Source organism: Mustela nivalis (assembly GCF_964662115.1).
Source record: "Mustela nivalis genome assembly, chromosome: 17".
In the NCBI taxonomy this organism is placed as follows: domain Eukaryota; kingdom Metazoa; phylum Chordata; class Mammalia; order Carnivora; family Mustelidae; genus Mustela; species Mustela nivalis.
Window position 1 is genome coordinate 20,778,842 of NC_139036.1, and position 22,059 is coordinate 20,800,900.

General features: G+C 52.6%; 3 protein-coding genes across 7 annotated transcripts in view; 2 read left to right on the top strand and 1 right to left on the bottom strand.

Annotated features, from left to right (window-relative positions):
* Nucleotides 1–13,602, top strand: part of FAM222B (family with sequence similarity 222 member B) — an 82,103-nt gene extending 68,501 nt beyond the window's left edge. Inside the window, exons 2-3 of one of the 5 annotated variants that reach the window (XM_082707124.1) lie at nt 1,720–1,841; nt 9,649–13,602. In XM_082707124.1, the coding sequence (XP_082563250.1) occupies nt 1,760–1,841; nt 9,649–11,258 (1,692 nt within the window). In that variant the 5' untranslated portion in view covers nt 1,720–1,759 and the 3' untranslated portion in view covers nt 11,259–13,602. Of the gene's footprint in view, nt 1–1,719; nt 1,842–4,896; nt 4,935–9,648 lie in introns of those variants that run through there. The other 4 variants (XM_082707128.1, XM_082707126.1, XM_082707125.1 and 1 more) reach the window with 4 other exon arrangements.
* ALDOC (aldolase, fructose-bisphosphate C) overlaps nt 1–22,059 on the top strand; it is a 1,020,901-nt gene that overhangs the window by 842,160 nt on the left and 156,682 nt on the right. The window lies entirely within an intron of this gene.
* On the bottom strand, nt 15,857–21,942 carry TRAF4 (TNF receptor associated factor 4). Its single transcript, XM_082707151.1, has 7 exons — nt 21,690–21,942; nt 18,691–18,742; nt 17,993–18,097; nt 17,761–17,922; nt 17,518–17,679; nt 17,275–17,430; nt 15,857–17,000 (listed from the first exon to the last, which is right to left on the bottom strand). The coding sequence occupies exons 1-7, from the start codon at nt 21,830–21,832 to the stop codon at nt 16,368–16,370; spliced, it is 1,413 nt and encodes a 470-aa protein (XP_082563277.1). The 5' UTR covers nt 21,833–21,942; the 3' UTR covers nt 15,857–16,367.

A 22,059-nucleotide genomic window follows, 5' to 3' on the forward strand; every position in this document is an offset into this window, starting at 1 on the left:
AACAGAGAAACCATTTAGAAGGCTATTGTAGTAATCCAGGCTAGAGATGATGCGATGGCAAGTGGAATTATTACCTATCTCCAAGAAAGGTTGGGAGACCTAATTAAGAAAACCTCACTAATGCCTCTCATACAGCCATTTCACAATCTTAGGCTCCAGTATTTGCTAATTCCCTTCTTTTCCTTGGATTTTGCCCTCTCCTATATTAGGGCCATAGGGGAGAGGTTATTAAATAAAGAACAGCCTTCACAAGGGAAGGAATTGTAAGCAGTACTTCAGTTATTTGACCCCAACAAAAGCCTTTTTATTTCTTGAGGCACTGCAATCGGTGCCCTGTGTACATTCTGTTATCCCACCCACCGGAGACCTGAAAAGGCGGAATCTGTGCCAGAACTCTGAGGCAGCTCGATTCTCATTGAGGCATTTTCTTTCTGCAGTTGCTATCTTAGACAGTTTGAGCAGCCTCTTTTTACAAAGTGTCTTTTCAGCTACCTGGCCTTGCAAGCTAGAGCTCTCTGATGCTCATGGTGACAAGGTAGTTTCACATACCTGAGAGGGCCCTCAAAGAGGAAGAAAGAGGATTTGTGGTGTTTGTTTAACACTTGAGCTCTTTCCCCACTCCTCTTTTGTTGGGATTAAAGCCTTAACCTGCCACCTGGATTCCTGGGTTTTGCAGCAAGGAAAAGGAATTCCGTGTATTTTATTTTAGTACATTATACTTGTTTGAGAAGAGCCTGGTCTTTGGTACACAGGGAGCTTATTCCCTACAGAGGCCACATCTGGTCGGCTTTATTGGGCAGGTGTTGTTGGTAGACATTACTGAGGAAACTGTGCCATCTTGACATAATGTCAGGATTACTGGCCTAGAGAGGGCTGCTGGCAGCCTATAATCACCTTGATTTATTCTGGGAACAATGCAATTTTTTTTCCCCCCTGGGGGCCAGAGGGGTCTAATTGTGTGATAGGCAACAGGAAAGGTAAATCCCCAGAAACTTAAAAACAGAATTTGCTTTAACAGTGCTCAATTGTATCTCCTAGGGAGCTTTGCCCCTTCTTCTAAAAGTGAGCTCAGATTACTGCCATTGCAAGTTGGACTTTGGGTGCCTTTGCAGCTCATATACTGTACTGCTTCTAGAAATGTCTGACTGCCCCTGCCCTGGTCAGTTCTGTAAATAGACTGAGCCAGGACCTATGAAGGCCAGCTCTCTTCAGGAAACCTGTTCTATTTTCAGGGAGAAATAATTTTTCCGTTCACCTCAGTTAGAATCTGCCGTAGCCTTTCTGGTCCTGCCTTAGCTGGGGCACAGATGAGAGCTGGCATGCCATGTCTCTGGCAGTCCTGTGGGCCTGCCCAAAAGTAGTAGGGAGAGGCTGTCTGTAGGAAATGTGCATGCCAGAAGTGCATCCATACCTGGTGAACATTAAAGACTTGATAGATGCACTGTATTTTCCAGTTATTTGTGTAGATAGGTATTTCCAGTTTTTATCCCCCCCCCCCCAGTGCGTCCGTGCTAACTGAAACATTGTTTTAGCCATAGTAATAGTTGAGAGCAAATTGTTGCTGCAGATAAAAACAGATGTATTTTCAGCCAACATGCTGCTAATTAAATTGCTTATCTATCTAAATGTGGGCCTCTGCTGCTCATATCTGACGTCCCTGGTATCTTCCTTGAGTGAGTTGCCTTGTATTCTATGATCTTGTTTTTTCGTTCATTGCAGTGTGAGTGACTGCCCCATGTTGTGTTGATGCCAGTCTGCCATGCTAGCCTGTCTGCCAGGGCCAGGTGACCTGTCCTTTCCGCTTCTTTCTCACACGCAGATGAACACTGGACTTCAGAAATGTAAGTAATCTGGATCCCAGAGAAGGATGTGGCCCTTATTTTGTCTCTACATTTGGATAATAACAGAGGCACATCAGGGGTATGTTGACCGTGAACTTTGGTACCTCCAAGATACTCTTCAACAAAGACAGCAGGAAGGCAGCAGCCAAACTTGTTAGCAGTGTGGATGCTTCTTTGATCAGAGAGATCCTCTTAAATACTAGAATTCCTCAGTGTGTGTCATCTGTAGCTATCTGTTGTTGCTGTAGCTATCTGTTGAGCAACAAAGCTATACAGAGTTTTACAGGATATATATGTCCCCCTTCAGAAAGGTGTTTCAGTTTGAACCCCCATGAGGAATTGAATGAAAACTCACACTCTTGATTATTTACTGTATCTCTGAAACATACTCTTTACCCTTTTCTGTTGTTCTGGACTCTCTGAGCATTCTCTACCATTCCCTTTGGCTTTGCTTTCTGCTGAACCAGTGACCTCAGTTCACAAGTCAAGAAGCTTTCACCTCCAGAAGGGACAGGGAGCTAGTTTTATCAGTCTCTCTGGGTATATTCTTGCTAATAAACTTGCCCACAAGATTGAACTTTTGAGAACTATTAGAATCCTGTCTTTTTTCCTCTTTTCTTTCTTTTCTTCCTTCCTTCCTTTCCTTCTTTTCTTTTCTTTTCTTTTAAAGTAAGTTCTTCGCCCAATCTGGGCCTTGAACTCCCAACCCCGAGGTCAAGAGTCACATGCTCTTGACTGAGCCAGCCAGGAGCCCCAGATTCCCAGCTTCTTTCCCTGCACTACAACGATGTGCAAGGAAAAGATTCTGTTCCTAGCTCATTACCATGTACAGTGTCTTCAGGTATAAATATTGCTCTAAATTTGGGATAGACCTTTTTTTTCAGAGCAAAAGGGGAAATCATTGAGGCATCTAGGCTAACCCTTTAATATAAAAGGCGCTTCAGCACCTTACCCAAATCCTTTATGACAGGGGCTGGCAAATTTCTTCTGTGAAGGGCCAGATAACAAGTATTTTAGGTTTTGTGGGCCATATGGTCCCTCTTGGATGTACTCAAAGGTGCTGTCGTAAGGTAAAGGTAGCTATAGACGTCATGTAAACGAATGAGTGTGGCTGTGTTCTTCTAAAACTTTTTACACAAAGCAGTTGTATTTTGGCCCACAGGCTATAGTTTGCTTCCACCTGCTGTATGAGATCATCTTCAGAAGTTAAAAAGGGGGGTGCCTGGGTGGCTCAGTCGTAAGCATCTGCCTTTGGCCCAGGTCATGATCCCAGGGTCCTGGGATCAAGCCCCCCATCAGGCTCCCTGCTCAACGGGGAGTCTGCTTCTCCCTCTCCCACTTCCCCTACTTGTGTTCCCTCTCTTGCTGTCTCTCTCTCAAATAAATAGATATCTTAAAAAAAAAAAATGCTCTAGCCTCTTGACTTCCTTTCTTTGAAGGAGAGTAAGGCTCAGAGCCTGGCTAGTTCTGGAATTTGCCCAGTGAATCCAGCTTGTGGAATGACAAAGCTGAAAGTTAAGTTTTCCTTCTGCAGCTGCCTGACTCCATAGGCAAGCTATATTATGCTGTACCAGCTTTTCCCTTAGTCTTTCTCTTAATAAATGATGATTGTCAGATGATAGAGTTGTACATGCTCCTTGGCCACTGAAATCTGCATGCTAACTGCATTTTGACTGGTTCTGGGGTTCCAGGGACACATCTGGAGAAGGAAGTATACTTGGAAGCATGACAGAGCAGCTCACTGACTTTCTTCTAGGTTCCTTCATATACCCAAACCCCAGAGATGGGGTATCAAGCAGGTAGCTTTATCTTGGGTGCTGACTTTGGATTTCCACTCCTTTTCTGTCCAAAACAGCCTCAGAGGTAGCCTCTGCTAACCACTGTTTTCAAATTCTGTTCAAGAATTGAGATAACCGGGGCGCCTGGGTGGCTCAGTGGGTTAAGCCGCTGCCTTCGGCTCAGGTCATGATCTCAGGGTCCTGGGATCGAGTCCCGCATTGGACCTCTCTGCTCAGCAGGGATCCTGCTTCTCTCTCTTTCTCTGGCTGCCTCTCTGTCTACTTGTGATTTCTCTCTGTCAAATTAATAAATAAAATCTTTAAAAAAAAAAAAAAAAAAGAATTGAGATAACCTTCCCTGGTCTCCGGCTTGTCTGTCTGTTTGAGGAGAATAGTGTTTTAGAATCCCTTTGTCTCACTTGGTTGCTGTCCTTAATTATATCTAAGCCTTTGCAGAGAAGAAAACCTGATGGTGTTTTAAGCTTATGTGCTTTCTTCTCACCTCTCCCAAAATGTATATGAAAAGATATTCTGCCATGTCACTTACAGCTGTTAGCATGGAACACTGAAGGTGAGATGGAGCATAAACTCCCCTTTGGGAACCAGCACCAGGGTCCTTCTCAGAGGACCTCTCAGCTGTAGAGAGCTTAACCAGTTTTGTGACTCTGCTTTTCACCCTTTCTCTGCCCCTCATCCTCGGGAGGGTTTTACGAGTTGTTAGAAACACAGAATATAGTGTCTGGTGGGGCAGGGATAGAATACAGATGTTTATTGATTATTGTGCTTTATATTGTAAGAGCTCAGGCAGGAGAGATGTAGCAGGGGTCTGGAGGTGTGGGGTATGTGGTATCTTGGCCAGCACTCGAAGTCACCTGGCTAATCACTTTCCCCAGGCTTACCCCACTATGGGTACAGAATCACAGGATTGATCCCTTCTAACACCAGCATTTCCTCCTCTCCCCTTTCTTCGGAAGAGGATGTAATGCATTTCCCACCCTAGATGTGGCATTTGCCTTGGGGCAGTCTGGATTAAGGAACACCTTGGCCTTGGTGGGTCCTGGGCTTGATAGAGGACCACAGTTTGGGTTAGCTGGATACCCTCCTAGAGCTTTTTTGTATATTCCATGATGTTACTTGTTTTGCGAGTTCTCAGCTGTTTGAGAACTTTATTTAGAAAAATTTTCTCTGACCCATCTTTTCCCAGTTCCTTAGAAAATGTGTTTTTGAACTCCCCCCCCCCCCCATTAACTGCAAGCCTCTGCTCTTCCCCAGCTCACCGTCAGGTATATCGTGGTGGCTCAGTAAATATGTCTAGGTGAGTGGCTGAAATGACCAAAGGTCATTCATTCATTAATTCGTTTAGATTTTATTTATTTATTTGACAGAGAGCAGGAAAACACAAGCAAGGGGAGCAGTAGAGGGAAGGGGAGAAACAGGCTCCTGACTGAGTGGGAGCCGGATGTGGGGCTTGATCCCAGGACCCTGGGATCATGACCTGAGCCGAAGGCAGACACTTAACTGACTGAGCTACCTAGGCCCCCCTCAAATCATCTTTTAGTCAACAGCTCTGACCTCCTTCCTTAAAGAGTATCAGGGTTTGATACCAACCTCAAATTACCCAGTTTTACTACTTTTCTATGCGTGTCTGCCGCCTAGTGGAAGGGCCTGGAAATGGTGAATTGGCCCAGAAACTGGATAAGCTGTAGAAATCTCAGAAATATTAGCTAATATTAGTTGATTGCTTACTATGTGCCAGGCACGATTTTGAGTGTACTTATGCATATTCTTATTCGCTCCTCAATAATCCCATATGAGAAACTTTCATTGTTCTTTTGAGGAGGAGACCTAGAGTAGCCCTCGCCAGTGTCACATTAATGTTGAGTGACTACATTAGAACTCCCTCTTTTTTTTTTTTTAAAGATTTTATTTATTTATTTGACAGATCACAAGTAGGCAGAGAGGCAGGCAGAGAGAGAGAGGAGGAAGCAGGCTCCCTGCTGAGCAGAGAGCCGATGCGGGACTCGATCCCAGGACCCTGAGATCATGACCTGAGCCGAAGGCAACGGCTTAACCCACTGAGCCACCCAGGCGTCCTAGAACTCCCTCTTGGGTCAGACTCCAAACCCAGTGTTTGAGACACTGCCTGTGCCTCTCCATCTATTGATAGAATTTCCGGCTGCATATGGTACTTGTGTCTTCTGACCTTCAAAATGGAAGGATAAACAGGGAGGCCCCTGTGGAAAGCTGGGATTCAGGGAGATATCGGCCTTCACCACCTGCCCCCACCTCTTGCAGTGCCTGGAATAGACAACACTGCTTTCTGCTACATTTAAGTCCCAGACTCAAGTCCTGTGTGGGCTTTCTCCATCAGGTTACTTTTTCTATCTGTACAAACTCAACCAAACGTGCTATCCTTGAATAGCTTTTGATAGTCATGGTTCCTGTTCACAGAGCTTTTTCCTATTCACTGAATCTCTTGATCCTAGTAATTCTGTGAGGTACAGGGGTACCTCTGGGTGGCTCAGTTGATTGAATGTCAGACTTGGTTTTGGCTAAGGTCATGATCTCAGGGTCGTGAGATCAAAGCTCACACCAGGCTCTGCACTCAGCATGGAGTCTTCTTGGGATTCCCCTCTTCTTCTCCCCCTCTCCCCACTTGAGCACACGTGTGTGCTCACATTCGCTCGTTCTCTCACTCCAAAGTAAAATGAAATTCTTTAAAAAAAATTCTGTGAGGTATGACAGCAGGTATCATCCCTGTTTATAAATGAAGAATAACTGAGACCCTGAATAGTAGATAATAAAGCCAGTATTTGAATCTAGATTCTAAGCACAGATTCCCTGTGCACTGCCTTTTGTCCCAATTAAAAACACCCTTAGTATCACATATTTAAATAAGTTGCTTTACAGGGAAGCCTGGTTGGCCCAGTCTGTGGAGCATACAACTCTTGATCTCAGGGTTGTGAGTTTGAGCGTCACGTTGGGCACATAGCTTTTTTAAAAAAATTAAAATAAGTTGCTTACAAAGCTGTGGTATCTGTGTCAGCTGTACACTTAGGGGAAGATGTTAGAGAAGAAAGCAAGCTTCTGGGATGACTGCATGGGACTGAGATAAAGTATTGAGAAAACTTGGGTTTTTTTTTCTTTCAAGGGCTGAACTTAAGTCTGGTACATGAGATGGATGGTGCTAGATTCCAAGAATGTAGCCTCTTTTTTATCCAGTATACTCCTCTCATCCTGGAGAGTCCTTCTTCTTTTTTTTTTTTCTGGAGAGTCCTTCTTAACAAAGATAACTACAGCCTGTGTCCACCCTTCCCCCTTCTTGTGATTCTGATTCCTTTATTTGACTGTCCTCATCACCACTGTCAACATCAGCAGAAGCAGGACAAAGAGAACTAATCGGTATCCGTGTCCCATTCCATACTCCTGAATCAAGCCAAGCTGCCTTCTGCCTCTGCTAGGGGAAAAAAAAAACACTCTGAAACTTGGTACTAACTTGGAACATAGGAACTTTAATCAGTCAGCAAGCCCCTGTACCACTCTCTCTTCCCTGGCCCTCAAGAAGGGAAGCCCACCAACATGGAGGAAAGCCCAGAAGCCAACCTGTATTACCTGTCTGAACTAAACCCCGGCAGCTTTAGACTGCTGGCCCTCAGCTGAGCCCAAGTCGTTCCGTCAGAATAGAACCTATACTGCTGATACTTACTGAGTCTTCTGCACATCTGCTCTGGGTCAGGCGCAGGGCTAGGAGAGTCACGTGGTTTTGACCAGTCAGCACCTAAGTACAGTGGCTGATCTGGTCAGTTTCTAATGGAATTCTGGTGTCTTGAGTAATCCCAGATTTTCTGGAATTTCCTTATCTAGGAGAATGTAGCAAGGGTCAGAAAATGGCCCCACTTTATGGAAACCTAAGCCCCCTAAGGGTCAGTGGCTTGTAAGAAGCAGCAGAACTCAGACTCTCCTCTCGGGGCTCTGATTCTGCTCCCCAGCTAGTGTTACTTCAAGAAGGTTTCTGGGCCTCGGCCTCCCTCTCCTTTCTGGACTCAGCTATCTCTTTTACATTCATTCTTTTTTTCTTTTTTTTTTTTTTAAGATTTTATTTATTTATTTGACAGACAGAGATCCAAGTAGGCAGAGAGGCAGGCAGAGAGAGAGGAGGAAGCAGGCTCCCCACTGAGCAGAGAACCCGATGTGGGGCTCGATCCCAGGACCCCCCGAGATCATGACCTGAGCTGAAGGCAGAGGCATTAACCCACTGAGCCACCCAGGCACCCATACATTCATTCTTTTAAGACTCTCTCCAAATCAGTCATCTTACAAACATTTTGTTTATGGATAGAGCATCCATTCTGTATGCGGTTAATAAAGCAGACCTCAAACATGTGGGAGTGCCTACTATATCGTGGCACTGTGCCCCTGAGAGCACAGCTCTTTCTGTACTCTTGTGCTCAGTTCTACCTTGATGAGCGTGGGACTAAATCTCTCTGCGCCTTGTGGACTTGAGCTCTCTTTTCTTGCCTCTAAAAGCAGCATTTTCTAAGCAGTTGCTGCCAGGCTAACCAGCAATGCCACCAAAGGAAGGCAGCTGTGCCCTCTTCCCTCTAGCCCACTCCTTGAGCCACTTCCCTTTCAGTTGATGCCCAGTGATGTGACTGAATGGGGTCTCCTAGGGCCAAGGCAGCTGAGGCCACAAGCTGCGCCTTCAGTCAGCTTAGTCCTTGCTCTGTCTTGGCTGCCTCCTGTAAAGGGAGGAAATAGGGTGGGCGTTCGCCAGCTGAGCCAAGGCTCCCCGCCAAGCCCCTTCCTTCTGCTTGGGCAGTCTGTGGGCTTACTCGCTCAGCAAACCTTTATTAAGCACCTTCTGTGAACACTTAGGAGAGACCCTACCTCAGAGAGGGAGTAGAGGGCTGAGACGTTTTGCTGGACCCTGGCATCCTTACGGGGCCCTTGTTCTCAGAACCTTTTCCTTTTTGACTGGAAGTCTGACATCCGTTGGAGCCCCCGATGGGTGGCCGCTGGAGATGGGAACAAAGAGACTGTTAACGTTAATGAGGCACATTGAGTGGGTATTTCCGCAGTCTCCAAAGGAAGGCAGGTTTTTCCTCTTTCATTTTGGAAAGTGACAGCTGACAAGGGCGGAATACAGACTATTTTTGGCTCGGGGGACTTAAAGATTCTCTGAATCCTTTCTTCTCAGCTCCCTCCCTGCTGCCCTGTCATTATTGTCACCCCCTCCCACACACACACAAGGAAATAAATAAAGGCTTTTGATCCTCACCCAATCAGGCAGAGAGTGAGCTGTAAACAAAACTGAACTTGTGACATAAGGCTAGGGGAGGGATGCTGGCAGCGTATTCCTCTGCTCCTGAGGAAAAAAGCATCCTGTTTGCTGTGCCAGGGTGCCCACCCAGTGGGTATGGCGTCCCAGCTGCCGGGGCACAAGGGAAAGCTGCTGCCTCCCAGATCACCGCAGCCTGAAGAGGCGTCACTGCGGGCACCCTCTTTACGACGGTGTCTTGGGGAAGGGACTGAGTGGCCACAGAGGGCTCTGACATGCAGCTCTGTGCAGAACCTTCACCCCCAAGGCCAGTGTAAGCTGGTAGGAACTTAGAGTTCCATGTAGGGGAACAACCATCAGTAACCTTCATGACAATTGGCCAGGTTCTGGCTCTCCAAAATCTGGGACTTTAAAAGTTGCTCTGCTGTTCTGATCTTTGGTGGCCTCATTTATAAATGAGAATCCTAATAGTAGCTGCCTTCTAAAGCTGGAGCGAGGATTCATTGAGAAAGCCTGTCACTTAGCACAAGGCCTGACCAGTTACAGTTATAAGTAGTGACTAAATGTTAGCAGTGCTTGTGACTGTGGGGCTCGGTGAGACTGGGTCTAAGATGAAGAGAAGACCAGGGACGACTTCCTTATCCCCTGCTCTACCCTGCACCCTCAGAAGGGGAATCTAGAAGGGCTGGTTGGCTTGGCACTGATGAGCTCCCTCTCCTTCTTTGCTCTCCTTACCCTTCTCTCTCTCTAGGGGACACTACACAGAAAATGAGAGCTGCTCACTATCCTACCCCAGCCGAATTGGACGCGTATGCTAAGAAGGTCGCAAACAACCCACTGACTATAAAAATCTTCCCCAACAGTGTGAAGGTTCCCCAGCGGAAACACGTTCGTCGTACTGTGAACGGCCTCGACACATCAGCCCAGCGCTACAGCCCCTACCCGACTCAGGCCGCCACCAAGGCAGGCCTGCTTGCCATTGTCAAAGTGCCAGCCAAAAGCATACTCAAGGACTTTGACGGCACCCGAGCCCGATTGCTCCCTGAGGCCATCATGAACCCCCCAGTGGCGCCCTATGCTACTGTGGCACCCAGCACTTTAGCCCACCCCCAGGCCCAGGCTCTGGCCCGCCAGCAGGCCCTGCAGCACGCACAGACCCTGGCCCATGCCCCTCCCCAGACGCTGCAGCACCCTCAGGGTATCCCGCCAGCCCAGGCGCTGTCCCACCCTCAGAGCCTCCAGCAGCCTCAGGGCCTGGGCCACCCTCAGCCCATGGCCCAGACCCAGGGCCTGGTCCACCCTCCTGCCCTGTCTCACCAGGGTCTCCAGCACCCCCCCAATCCCTTGCTGCATGGAGGTCGGAAGATGCCAGACTCAGATGCCCCCCCGAATGTGACCGTGTCTACCTCAACTATCCCCCTTTCAATGGCGGCCACCCTGCAGCACAGCCAGCCCCCGGACCTGAGCAGCATCGTGCACCAGATCAACCAGTTTTGCCAGACGAGGGCGGGCATCAGCACTACCTCAGTGTGTGAGGGCCAGATCGCCAACCCCAGCCCCATTAGTCGCAGTCTGCTCATCAATGCAAGCACCCGGGTGTCCACCCACAGTGTCCCCACGCCAATGCCTTCATGTGTGGTCAATCCCATGGAGCACACCCATGCGGCCTCGGCCGCGCTGCCTGCCACAGGCCCTGTCAACCTGCCCACGGGCGTCTCTCGAGCCCCCACTGGCTACCCTAGCGACCTCAAGCCAGTCGCCTGGAACCAGCACCAGCTGGCCCACCTACAGCAGATGTGCAGTGAGGCTGGTGGGACGCCGGCCCCTGGCCTGACAGGCAAGCATGCAGCAGGACGCGAGTTGGCAGGGCCTGGCTTTGTGGGCAAGGCCCCTGCCTACCCGCAGGAACTCTGCCTGGCACAGTCCTTCCATCTGAAGCCAGCCCTGGAGAAGCCAACCCCATCCCCACCCGTCAACGGCCTGGCAGCCCCACTGGCCTACCCAAATGGTCACTACTTCCAGCCCCTGTGGAACAACATTCTGCCCACCCCCAATAGCGACAGCTCGGGGTCTCAGGACCTCGCCATGCCGTTCCATGGTGGGCAGCCCACGGGTGCACCCCTCGACTGTGGGACGGCTGCTGCTGGGGCCCACTACCGAGCAGGGACCGGGGGTGGGCCGGTGGCAAGCCAGAACAGCTTGATGCAAACGGTGGATTACCTAAGCGGGGATTTCCAACAGGCCTGCTTTCGAGAACAGAGCCTGGCCATGCTGAGCAAGGCCCACCGAGCCCCTGGCACCCGAGCCCCTGATCCCGCAGATAGTCGAAATCTTCATCTTCAGCACCCTGGGTATAGATAGGGAGCCCTGGTGCCCTCCACAAGCTACACATCCTACAGCACCCTCCTAGGTGTAGACTTTTGAGTAATTGGATAGTTTCAAAATTTCGCTGCTCCAGTGTGATCATTCTTAGATGTCTAAGGGAATTTGGTGGGCTCTAATTGAGGACAGCAGGGGATCCCCTGTGCCCTCATCCTCCCCTCCACCACCCCTAGCAACTTCTGGGTTTATGTGAGGACCTGACCCCAGCTCCAGGCTTTTCTCTCTGCTGCCTCTCATCCCTTGCCTTGGCCATTTCCTACCAGGCACCTCCTATCCTTTCTTGCACCTCTGCCTGTTTTCCTTAGGACTGAGGTGTGGGAAGGGGAAGGGGCCTGGGGGAGGTGGCTGTGGTGTGCAGCCCCTTCAGCTTGGCCACTCCCTGTCTGTCTCTGTCTTTGGGACTAAGAAGCCAGACTTCCCAAGTGCTCTGGAAGCTAATTCCTTATTCACCCAAAGATCTTCAGTCAAAACTGACCCAGTCTTCACCTCCTCTCACCCCTCTCCATTCCTCAGGGCTTCGTTGTACACCTGTGTTGATTCCAGAGCCACTGCACTTGTCCTTGCTACACTCCTCAAGGGCACCCTGCAGGCACTTGGCCGCCTTATTAGCCTTGAGGCATGGGAAGATCTTTGTGCTGATATCTTAGTTCCTGACCACACCCCCCTTTCCAGTGCTAGAGAAAGGTAGTAAGGTGGTAGTGACCATTCAGTGCAGCCAAAATCCCTTTCTCACTGTTGTTTCTCCTTAATCATCTGTTGCTCCCATCCCCCATGCCCCTTCAGAAACCAAGCAAAACAAAACAGGATGTTGAGGAACTAAGTAGGTAAAGGGTGATCACATTGGAGTTCAGAATTAAAAACCTCCCCCCCCCCAAAAAAAAGTTACAATGCATTTGGTTCTCTTTACACTGGCTAAGAATATTGCTCTACACTGTAAGTTTTAAATGTCCTGTTTCTGTGTGAATGTAGTGTGGGTTTGAGTAGCGTGTGAGCGGCCCCACAGGTACATTCACCCTCACCTCCTTTTGCAGCCCCTCGGTTTAGTGAAGAAAGAAAGAAAAAAAAAAAAAAACACAAAGCCTTAAGCTCTTTGAATTCTTCCTTTACCAAATGAGCATGGTTCTAACAGCTGGAGGCGGACGTCTGTGGGAAACAGCCCCTCCTGCCCTTGCCCGCCCTTCACATGCCCATCCTTCACCCCATGCTCAGCGTGTCTCATCCCCAAGTGGCAAATAGTTGGCTAGAAATTTAAGACTTTTCTATGACTTTAAATTTAGAACGTTTCGTAATTTCTTGCACCTTTTTGTTAAAGATATGTAGTTGGGCTCTTTTTTTGTTTTTTTGTTTTGTTTTGTTTTGTTTTGTTTTAACCAAATAAGCCCTTACCTTTCCTGTCTCTGGGGAATGTGAGCTGATGATGTTATTTAAGATTTGGGGTTTTGTTTACTATACTATCCACTGTTCTTTAGCCAGAAATTCTCTAGTGATCTGAAGCAATGTGACTGAAGACCAGTTTTTAAATTATGTGTTGGCAAGTTGCCTTATATTTAAAAAGAAAAAAAAGAAAAAAAATGCCTGATTGTGTTATGCCAAATGATAGCAACATGAAGTCCTAATTTATTGTTCTGATTTCCCTGCCGTCTGTGAACACTGGTACCTCCCTGTCCCTGAGCCCTTGTGTTGGGGGGGTGGGGGGCGGTGCCTGCAGCTTCTGGTTCAGGGCCAGCCCCCCAAGGCGTTGGCCACTGTCTCACCCAGGGCCCCCTTCTGGTTCTTGCTTTTCGGAATTACATTTAAAGAACACCACTGTCTCCCCTTACCCTTGCTTGATCTCCAAACCAGGTATTTTTGCTGTAATTTTTTCCAATGCCTCTTCCCCAAAAGGTGAGCTGCCATCTTAGGAAATTGGACCAGACACCAACTTGGGGGCTTTAAATCAAACCTCAAACCCTCAAATCTCTTCCTGTGTAGGGGTGCAACTCTCTGAACTCTCACTCCCACCCCTGGTCTGCATGGAAAATGTACTGTGACCCCCCCCCCCCCCCAACTACCCTTGCCTTTGGTGTGAGATGTTTCCTAGTTCACCCTGAGCCCCCTCCCCCTCTGCCAGCCAACCCCAACCAGCAATAAGGGTCCAAGCTAGGGCCTCCTATCCACGCTCCCTGCCTCCATCCCACACTGCCCCTAGGGAATACCTGATTCCCTATGCTGTCCACATACTGTAGCACTCATTCTCCATCTCCCTCATCTTCTCACCTGTGGTGGTTTATGGGTGTGATGGGGTTTTTAAGATTATTATAAACCAGTAAAAAGGAAAAACTCACCTTCTGATCTTGTCCTATTCGTTTAATGCTGTGAACGTTTGAGGTCATTTTTCTTGCAATGGTTTCTGACATGTCTGACTTCCAGAAGGGAAGCCAGTTCTCATTTTTGAGGGGAGCCATATAGTGTCTATCCCTCAGAAGCCTGAGGAGGTGGCCCACAGCCAGTGCCAGGCCTCCCCCTGGTCGAGGTGGTTTGCAGCTCTGTCCTGCCCTGCCGGCTGAGTGTGCAGTCACTTGTACTTAGAGGACCATTGAAAAAGGGATCTGGTTTGCTCATGAGCCAGCTGAAGACTAAGCCCCTCCCCTCCTTTGTTTTTTGTTTTAAAAGATTTTATTTGAGAAAGGGAGGGAGAAGCCGACTCCTACTGAGCAGGGAGCCCAAGGTGAGGCTCGATCCCAGAGACCTGGGATCATGGCCTGAACCAAAGGCAGAATCTTAACCCACCAAGCCACCCAGGCACCCCTACCTCCAACACTTTGGAAGTTCTTAGGGCCTCTGACTGGTGGAGGTAATAGGTGCAGTAATCTGTAACACGGGAAGCGGCCTCTAGGAATACTGATGGAGTTGTGCAAGTCTGGTTCCTTTCTGAGCATGCCAGTCTCTGTGGTGCTCTTCAGAGAAGGCGCTTTGCCTCCTTTACTCCATGACATCCCTGTGAAAGCCGGCCGCCTTCTACTTGGGTCACATATTTGCAGTGAGCCTGAAGTCACACTGCTAGAGTGGACCAAGGGGAGCCCAGTTATGTCTGGCCTCTTTGGGCAGGTGCTTGCAGAGTCCAGCTTACTTTCTGGTGCATAACCTGGCCGGAGTTTCACAAAGCAATTCTCCCTGCCTGCGACTGCACTGGGATGAGATCTGGGGTCTGGCGCTGACTGTGACACCCACTGTTGCACAACTCTAGGAGGCTCCCTTCAACCTTCCCCTATGAATGCGCAACAGCAGCGCTGCCAGCAGAGGGAGCCCAAGGGAAGACCGAGGCTGGATGGGAGGTTCCACTTCCTACCTAAGGGAGGAGCCACAGAGCCGATGCTAGAGCCCATGCTTTTCCCTCCCAGCTTCCAGATGTCACTGTATGGAGATGATTTATTTGGGGAAGAGGTGGTCTTTCCTTTCTCAGCAAGGCAGGCAGGACCCCATCTCCTCCTAGGTCATTGAATTTGGCCCTTTGAAGGGTAAGCTGGTGGTTCGTTCCCCAGGCTGGCATTTCAGACTGTCCTGTCACCTAACAAGGGCTCTTTTCACCCGGGCCTGTATGTGGGAGAGTGAAGGCAAAAACTCCAGTCTTGAACCTTCCCCTACTAGGTAATAGCTGCCACACACCGGTCCTCTTCCCGGGGCCAAGACAGTAGAGTAAGGGACTCGATGCTGATGAATCGTACAGTTTACAAGTCTAGGGGAACAGGAGTACTCCCGTCTTACCATAAGACTAACGATGCCCCATGTAGCTGAGCAACTTGGCAAAAAGCAAGCACAGGAAGGATCCAAACCAACCCTACTGCCAAACTGGAGGGAGATATTCTACCAGGGATTGCTAGAGCTTCAAACAGAATCCAGGCCCTGTCCCAAACCAGCTGAAAGAGCAATGAGAGTCAGTTCACGCCTCTGTGCCTATTTCATCAGCCAGATGTGGATAATCGCACTCACTGAGGCCTGTATGGAGAGTAAACAAATACGGATGAGAAAACCAAAAGGCCCTTGGCTCTGCTTAGGCCCTGGGTATGGGATGGGCTTTGGAACTGGATGACCATTCTGTCCAGCACATTCTTAGTGCTGGAAACAAGCACTGTCTTACCAAGTCTTCACTACAGCTGACTGAGATGGCTGCTTTTACGATGGTGATAAAAGCGACTTCATTTGCCTACTGTATTAAAGCCATGCATGTAAAGCGCTTTGCAGTGTCTGCCACATGATAGCTACTGTCATTAGACCAAGAAAGACCTATCTAGGGCAGAAACACTAGTCTGGTGGAGTTATGGATCAGGGACTCCAGTCTTAAAAAAAAAAAGAAAGAAAGAAAGGAAGGAAGAAAGCAAGAAAAAAGAAAAAAATGTCCAGAGCCTGCACTTCCCCCATTTACCCACCAGACAGGCAACTGCTTTCCTAAAGCCCGATGCAGCTCTCCTGTCGTCCACCAGAGGGCGACCCAACAGGCCAGAGAGGCGAGCAGCAGCCCGACTTTGGCTCGGTGCCTTCACAGTCGGGCCAGCCTTCCAGGGCCCTAACCATCCCAGATAAGTCAGGCTGGAACCAAGTTAATAAATACAATTCAGGATTTATTAAAAACCAGGGCTCCCCTGCCGTGCCCCCCTGGCACTAAGTAATAAATAACCAGGGGAGGCACAGCTGGGGAAAGGGGAAGAGAAATCAGATCTCAAGACAGATTCTTTTAACTACCCCTCCCTCTCCCACCTCCCACCCCCTGACTATGGCTCTTGGGACATAGCACCAGCAGGCACCTCAGTCCCGGGTAGAGTGTGACCGGCACCAAGGCATGTCTTTCTTCCCTGCCCAGGAGAGGAGAAAGACCCTGGGATCTCTTGTTTCCAAGCCCTTGATGACCCCAAGACTGGCTCCCCTCCAGGGGCCAGGGCTGAAGCACCAATAGGAGGCACCTGAGGGTGGTATGGAAGGCGGGAAGGGGAGCAAGGGAATAGAACCTAGGCAGAAGAGGCTGAAAGGGGGTCCGGCCCCCTCTCTGGGTTCAGCCAGTTCCTGACTGAGGTCACAATCCCCCCTCCCTTTCTCGGGGAGCCCCGTCTGTACTCAGCTGAGGATCTTTCGGGGCAATTCAACAGAGGCACGGATGAACACGGCGTCATCCCGCACGTAGTTTCGCTTACGGATATCCTGGTGGGAGATGAACTTGGGATAACCAAAGCCCAGAGAGCTCTCATCCAGGGAGCCCCGCCAAGTGCCCGGTTTTTGGAAATTCTTCCAGTTTGGGTCGGGGTGAAAGGTCTCAGTGACGTGCTGTGGCTTGGCCAGCCCAGGGTCACTCTGATCCAGCAGGGAGAAGGTGACACGGCGGGCAAACGGCCACTCGAGAAGATTGTCAAAGGCACCTGGCAGCACGCGGATGTAGAGCGAGAGGTGTGTGCCCTCACCGCTGCCATTGCCATTGAGGAACGCAGACACCTGCAGCTTGTAGCCATACTTGTGCGTGTAGAAGGCTGGGCTGAAGCACTCGAGGTTGGGCTTAGCTTTGGCTTCCTGAAGCCGCCGTCCGTAGCTGCCGATCTTCCAGATGAGCACGCCGTCACTGCCCACCGACAGCTCCTCCAGCTCCCGCCGCAGTTCCTGCAGCTCCTGCCGCTGCCGGCTCACCAGGGCGCACATCATGGCAAGGTGCGGCTTCACGCTCTCCTCCACGTGTCGGGCCATCGCCAACTTAGGGCACTGTGGGCAAAGCCCAGGGCCGCAGGGGGGTGGTGCAGAAGGGGTAGGAAGGGAGGACAGTTCTTAGTAGGCACTGGCCCTGGAGAGAGAGGGGGCCGGGGACAGGGCCCCAACTCTAAACGGGAATGACAGAGGACACTTAGGAGCCCGGCAGCGGCTGGCACAGGGAAGGACCAAAGTCTTCCGAGCAGCACAGCAGGGGCCATAGAGGGCCAAGAAGGGGGCTGGCAGGAAAGCCAAGGGGTGGTGGTGGTGGTGGTGGGGAATAGCTCACCCTGTGCTTGCAACCGGAGTCCTTGAACGGACACAGCACCAGCGCCGTGCTGCAGCTCTCCTTCAGGTGGCCAGGCAGGTCCTCCCGTGCCACCGAGCCCACGCCGCACTGGTTGGGGCAGGGCACGGGCAAGCGCGGACACTGGTACTGGTGGCTCTAGGGCCGCAGAAGGAGAAGGATAGAGGTCAGCAGCCGGACTCCCCGCTCCCACCCCTCACACCTGCCACCTAGAAAGGGCGTCACCTGGATAGTGTCGAAGACAAACTCCTTGGTGCAGTAGGTGCAAGGCTGGGTGCGCTTGGGGCACTCGGAGGCAGCGTGCTGGGCCAGCAGGCGCCGCATCATACGGGCGCCGCACTTATTCTCACAGTACACGCTCTCCTGAGGGCACACGCCTTCATGGCTCTGCGGAGATGCCCCGGGGGGCCAAGTTAAGGGTGCCCGGCTCAACTACACCCCTCAGCCAGGCCCCCCACCCCTGCTTACCTCAAAGGCCTCCCCACTGAAGTCGCAGCCACAGAACTCGCACTTGAGGCGCCGCTTGGGGCAGTCGTGCTGCAAATGGGCAGGCAGGTCCCGGCGGCTCAGCTTCGTGGGGCAGCGGTTGGGGCAGGGGATGACGTTGAAGCTGCATGCATTCAGGTGGCTCTGGTGGGAAAGGAGGCGGTGAGCGCCCGCCGGGAAAGGACTCATCCCTCCCTCCCCGCCGGGGACTCACCTGCAGGTGCCGCAGCGGCCCACTCCAGCGGCAGCCCTCCTCACTGTGGATACAGCGGATGGCCAGGCCCAACACCTGCACCTCCAGCTCGGGGTCTGGGTAGATCTGGGTGGATGGGGAGGAACCAGCCAGGGTCAAAGGCTGCTCCAGTCCCCAGTCACCACCACCCCACCCTACCCCAGCCAGGCTAGCTCTACCTGAGCTTCAGGAACATGCTCTCTTGATCTATAGTCCCCTCTGTGCCCAGCGATAAAAGGCACAGGTGGTGTCTGCTCCAAAGCTGGACACCAGGGTCCCCAGCGTGCCTGTACATGACACTCCCTCCAGAGGGGCAACCAATCGGCCTGCTCAGTTCCAGGCAGCCCCCACATCCTCTGCTTCCTTCCTCCTGGTAGAGGGGTCCTGGCCGTCAGCCACGGGTCTGGCTTGCCACCCAAAGGGGAGGGGAGCACTCCCTTCGGGCACAGAGCGGCTCTGTGCACCCCCACAGGCTGGGCATTGTGCCTGCCCTCCAGGGCAAACACTGGCCTCATTTGCAAACTGGCCTGGTGGGAGGGAAGAGGCCACCTTCATGGGGGCACAAGATTCCACAGTACTGGGTTGACACTGGCCCTGAGCCAACTGGCTGCCAACAGCTCCAACCTCCACCAAGGGCAAAACCCTGTAACCTGGGCCCCGGCCTGGCACTGTAGGCTCACCTTGGCATAGTCCAAAGGAAGCTGGTCCTCAGGGCATTTGAAGACGCCTTCACTGTGAAGGGGGAGGGGATAGGGTCAGGCTCCAACTCCAGAAAGGAAGAACCCAGGCCCCACCCCCTCAACCAGGGTACCCTCCCTCCCTCACCAGACCTCTCAGCGGGAGACCCCAGATCCCAGCTCTTGTCCTGAGAAGAGGGGTTCTGGGCCCACTGGAGGCAGACAGCTGCCTCTGAGAGCATTTGGCCAACAGGTGGCAGCTGGTATCCCTCCCCCCCCCTCACCCAGGAGGGCAGCTGGACTGGAAAAGCAACAGGACACCTGCCCTCCACCCGTTAGTTTTCACTGGCTGGGGGTACCGATGCGGGGAAGGGGGAGGTGGGGAGGTGGGCAGCGATGGGCTGAAATTAAGTGGCAGGGCACCCCAGCCTCCCTTAGGATTCTTGTCCCAGAACCCAGGGCAAAGGTCAGTTTCTGGACCTTCTGGAAAGGTCCCTTTCCTCCTCCAGTGAGGGTGTGTCTTCTAAAGCAAAGAGGAGAGTCTCACCCTCAGGCAATGTTTACACTCCTATCCAGTCCTAACCAGCTGCCTATGCGAAGGGGCTGCGTGCCCCCCATTTTGCAGATGAAAGAACTGAGACCCAAAGTAAAGCAGCACCTGGACATCTTCAGACAGTTCAGACAGGTTCTACTACGCTGTACACACACAAGGGGCTGGGGCAAGAAAAACCCTCCAGGCAAGCTCGGCCAAGACTCTGGTCACCTAAAGGCAACCTCTGAAAGCTTCCTTTCACTAATTCACCTTGCACTAATCCCCACCGGGAGGTCAGCACCAAGAAACCTGCTGGCACACCTGCTTCCACCAACATGACCTTGCTGACCCTGGCTAGGGCCAGTCACACACATCTGGCGCCACCTAGGCAGGGCACCGGCTCACCCAGTAGGACCCAAGGCCCTCAGGCATGGCATTCCCGTCAGATCTGAGTCAAGCAGGTGGAAGGCAGAAACCAAGAAACCAAGAAACCAAGGCGGAAGAGGAAGCCACATGGCAGCCTGTCCATGATGCTACTCTGTAGGACCTGGGGAGTTCAGGCCCCGGGTGCTTTAAAGATCTCTAGCACCCACCTCCCCCGACCCCATCACCACCACTGGTTATGCCACCAATGCCAAGAACAATACACGTCCAGGTACTGAAGAGGTGCACCCATGCCCACAAGGCAGCCAGCGCTCCTGGACCAACCTGAGCAATAGCCCAGGCAGGAATGGGGAAAGAGGGGTGGGCAATAGGGGGAAGGGTCTGTTTGGCTGCTTCAGGAATGTGCTGATTTAGTGGTCTGGGAGACAGGGAGGGGACTGAGGCAAGTCCCCAGTCTTCAGGCAGATTAGCAGGAGCAGCTTGGGGCCCAGCCAGGACAAAGGTTCCGCCAGGGTTATGGACACCCTGGTAGGGTAGGGGGTGGTGGTGAGGGACAGAGCCTGTTCAACCACTTCTGTCCTTCGGGGGCCTCAGCTGCACAGCTCAAGAGCTGGGGAAGGGGAAGGAGAGGGGCCCAGACAGCTCCAGGCTGTGCAGTGGAGGCCCAGGCCCAGGGGAGAAAACAGGATGGGGGGAGGGGGCTGTGGGAGAGGAAGAGGGGATTTCCGGGAGGGGGAGGGGCAGAAGCTGGAGAAAGGGGCAGAGGAGGTGGTGGAGGGAAATGGCCTGACAGCCCCCTCCCCTGCTCCCTCGGAGGCTGTAAGGGTGGGTTGGCTGGGGGTGGAGGCAGGGGCTAAGCTGGCCTCATCTGGAAACCAGAGGGCCGGGGAAGGGCACCGCAGAAGACAATGGGACTGTGTGTCTGTAGGGGAGTATGTGTGTACACTGCAGGGAGGTGGGAGGAGGGTGAGGGAAAAGGAGGAGGGGGGCAGGCAGCACCGCAGCTCTCGCAGGAGCATATGTGAGGGCAGGAGCCGGCCCAGACTGGGGGGAACTGAAAACAAAGGGCCTGCTGAGATTTCCGCCAGCGAGGGGCTGCGGAGGGCTAAGAGAGGGAGCGGGGTGCACTGAAGGCAGGAACCCCAGAAATGCTGTCTGCGCCCCTAACTCGCCTCAGCAGACAGGCGGCAGTGGCTGACCCAGCTGTCCCCTGTGCTCCTGGGGCACGACTTTCCCCAGGAGTGGGGGCTCCCTCATCTCGCCTCCCCACACCCGGGCCTGAACAGTTCCCAGCAAAGGAGTTTAGATTCCCGACACGGCAGAGCGCCCAGAACTCAACAGAGGCCCCAGAGCCAAGGGGCCACCTGGATCCCTAGTTCAGTTACACCCAGGATGCGCGGCCCTCCCTCACGATTTACAGACCACCCTCGGTACTCAAGATCCCCAGGGACGAGGAGGGACACCCGAACGGTTCCACGGCTTCAGGGGCGATCTGGAGCGTCACAGTTCTCCCTCTACTGTGCGACCAAAAGCAGCCCGGGTTTAATCCCACTTAAACCTTTAAGGAACTGTGTGACCGTGGGCAAGTCGCAGCCTTTCTTTGAGTCTCTTGTTTCACCATCTGTGAAATGGGAGAACAATAGCTGCCGCTCTCGGATTGCTCTTAGCTCAGGAGGTTAGATGGGCGGAAACCCGAGAGGCTTAAGGCCCTGTACGGGACCGGGACCGAGGGTTCTGTCCTCCTCTTCCCCTGCGGATTCAAAGTTCAAGGATGCGGCCGCTCCAGCTTTCAGGTGAGGGGGAGGGCCTGCCACGGGTCAGGAAGGGCGTTTTCTCCCACCTCTACCCCGCCGGCAGGCACGGAATTCTTCCGAAGGGCCCCAGGAACCTTCACATTAGTGCGTGGGGTCCTCCCTCGGGGCCTGACGTCACCGCCGCCCCGTGACGTCACGGTGGGCGCCCCTGAGGTCAGAGAGCCGCGGCGCAGACAAAGGCCCGGCGTGCCTCCCGCCTGGGCCCCTCCCCACGCTCTGTCCCCCCTCGCCACGGCCACGGCCGTTCCCCGCTCCCCACCCCCGGCCCGCACCTGAGGAACTCCTGCAGGCAGGTGTCGCAGAAGCGGTGGCCGCAGGTAGAAACCTGCACCGGCTCGCGCATGGGCTTCCCGCACAGTGGGCACAGCAGCCGCCGCTTGGGCTTCTCAAGGAACTTGTAGTCGAAGCCGGGCATGGCGGGTGGGCAGCGGGCACGGGCGAGCGCGGCCGGGCACGGAGCGGCCCCACAGCCCGCGCCTCGCTCCGGCCGCGCTCCCGGCTCCGGGCGGCGCCGACTGGCGGCCGCGGCCGGCGCCCAGCCCCCGAGCCCGCGAGCCCGCCCGCCGGAAGAGGGGGTGGAGCCGCGCCCGCGGGGTCCTAGCGCCCTCCGCACCCGGCTCCCACCCACCTCGCGGGCTAGCC

Bases quoted from the DNA above. Each gene is read 5' to 3' on its own strand.
- TRAF4 (XM_082707151.1), bottom strand. From the start codon at position 21,832: ATGCCCGGCTTCGACTACAAGTTCCTTGAGAAGCCCAAGCGGCGGCTG. The intron at 18,743-21,689 runs GTGCGGGCCGGG...CCCCCTTCACAG, and splicing joins TGCCTGCAGGAGTTCCTCAG to TGAAGGCGTCTTCAAATGCC. The intron at 17,001-17,274 runs GTGAGCTATTCC...CTTTGCCCACAG, and splicing joins ACTCCGGTTGCAAGCACAGG to TGCCCTAAGTTGGCGATGGC.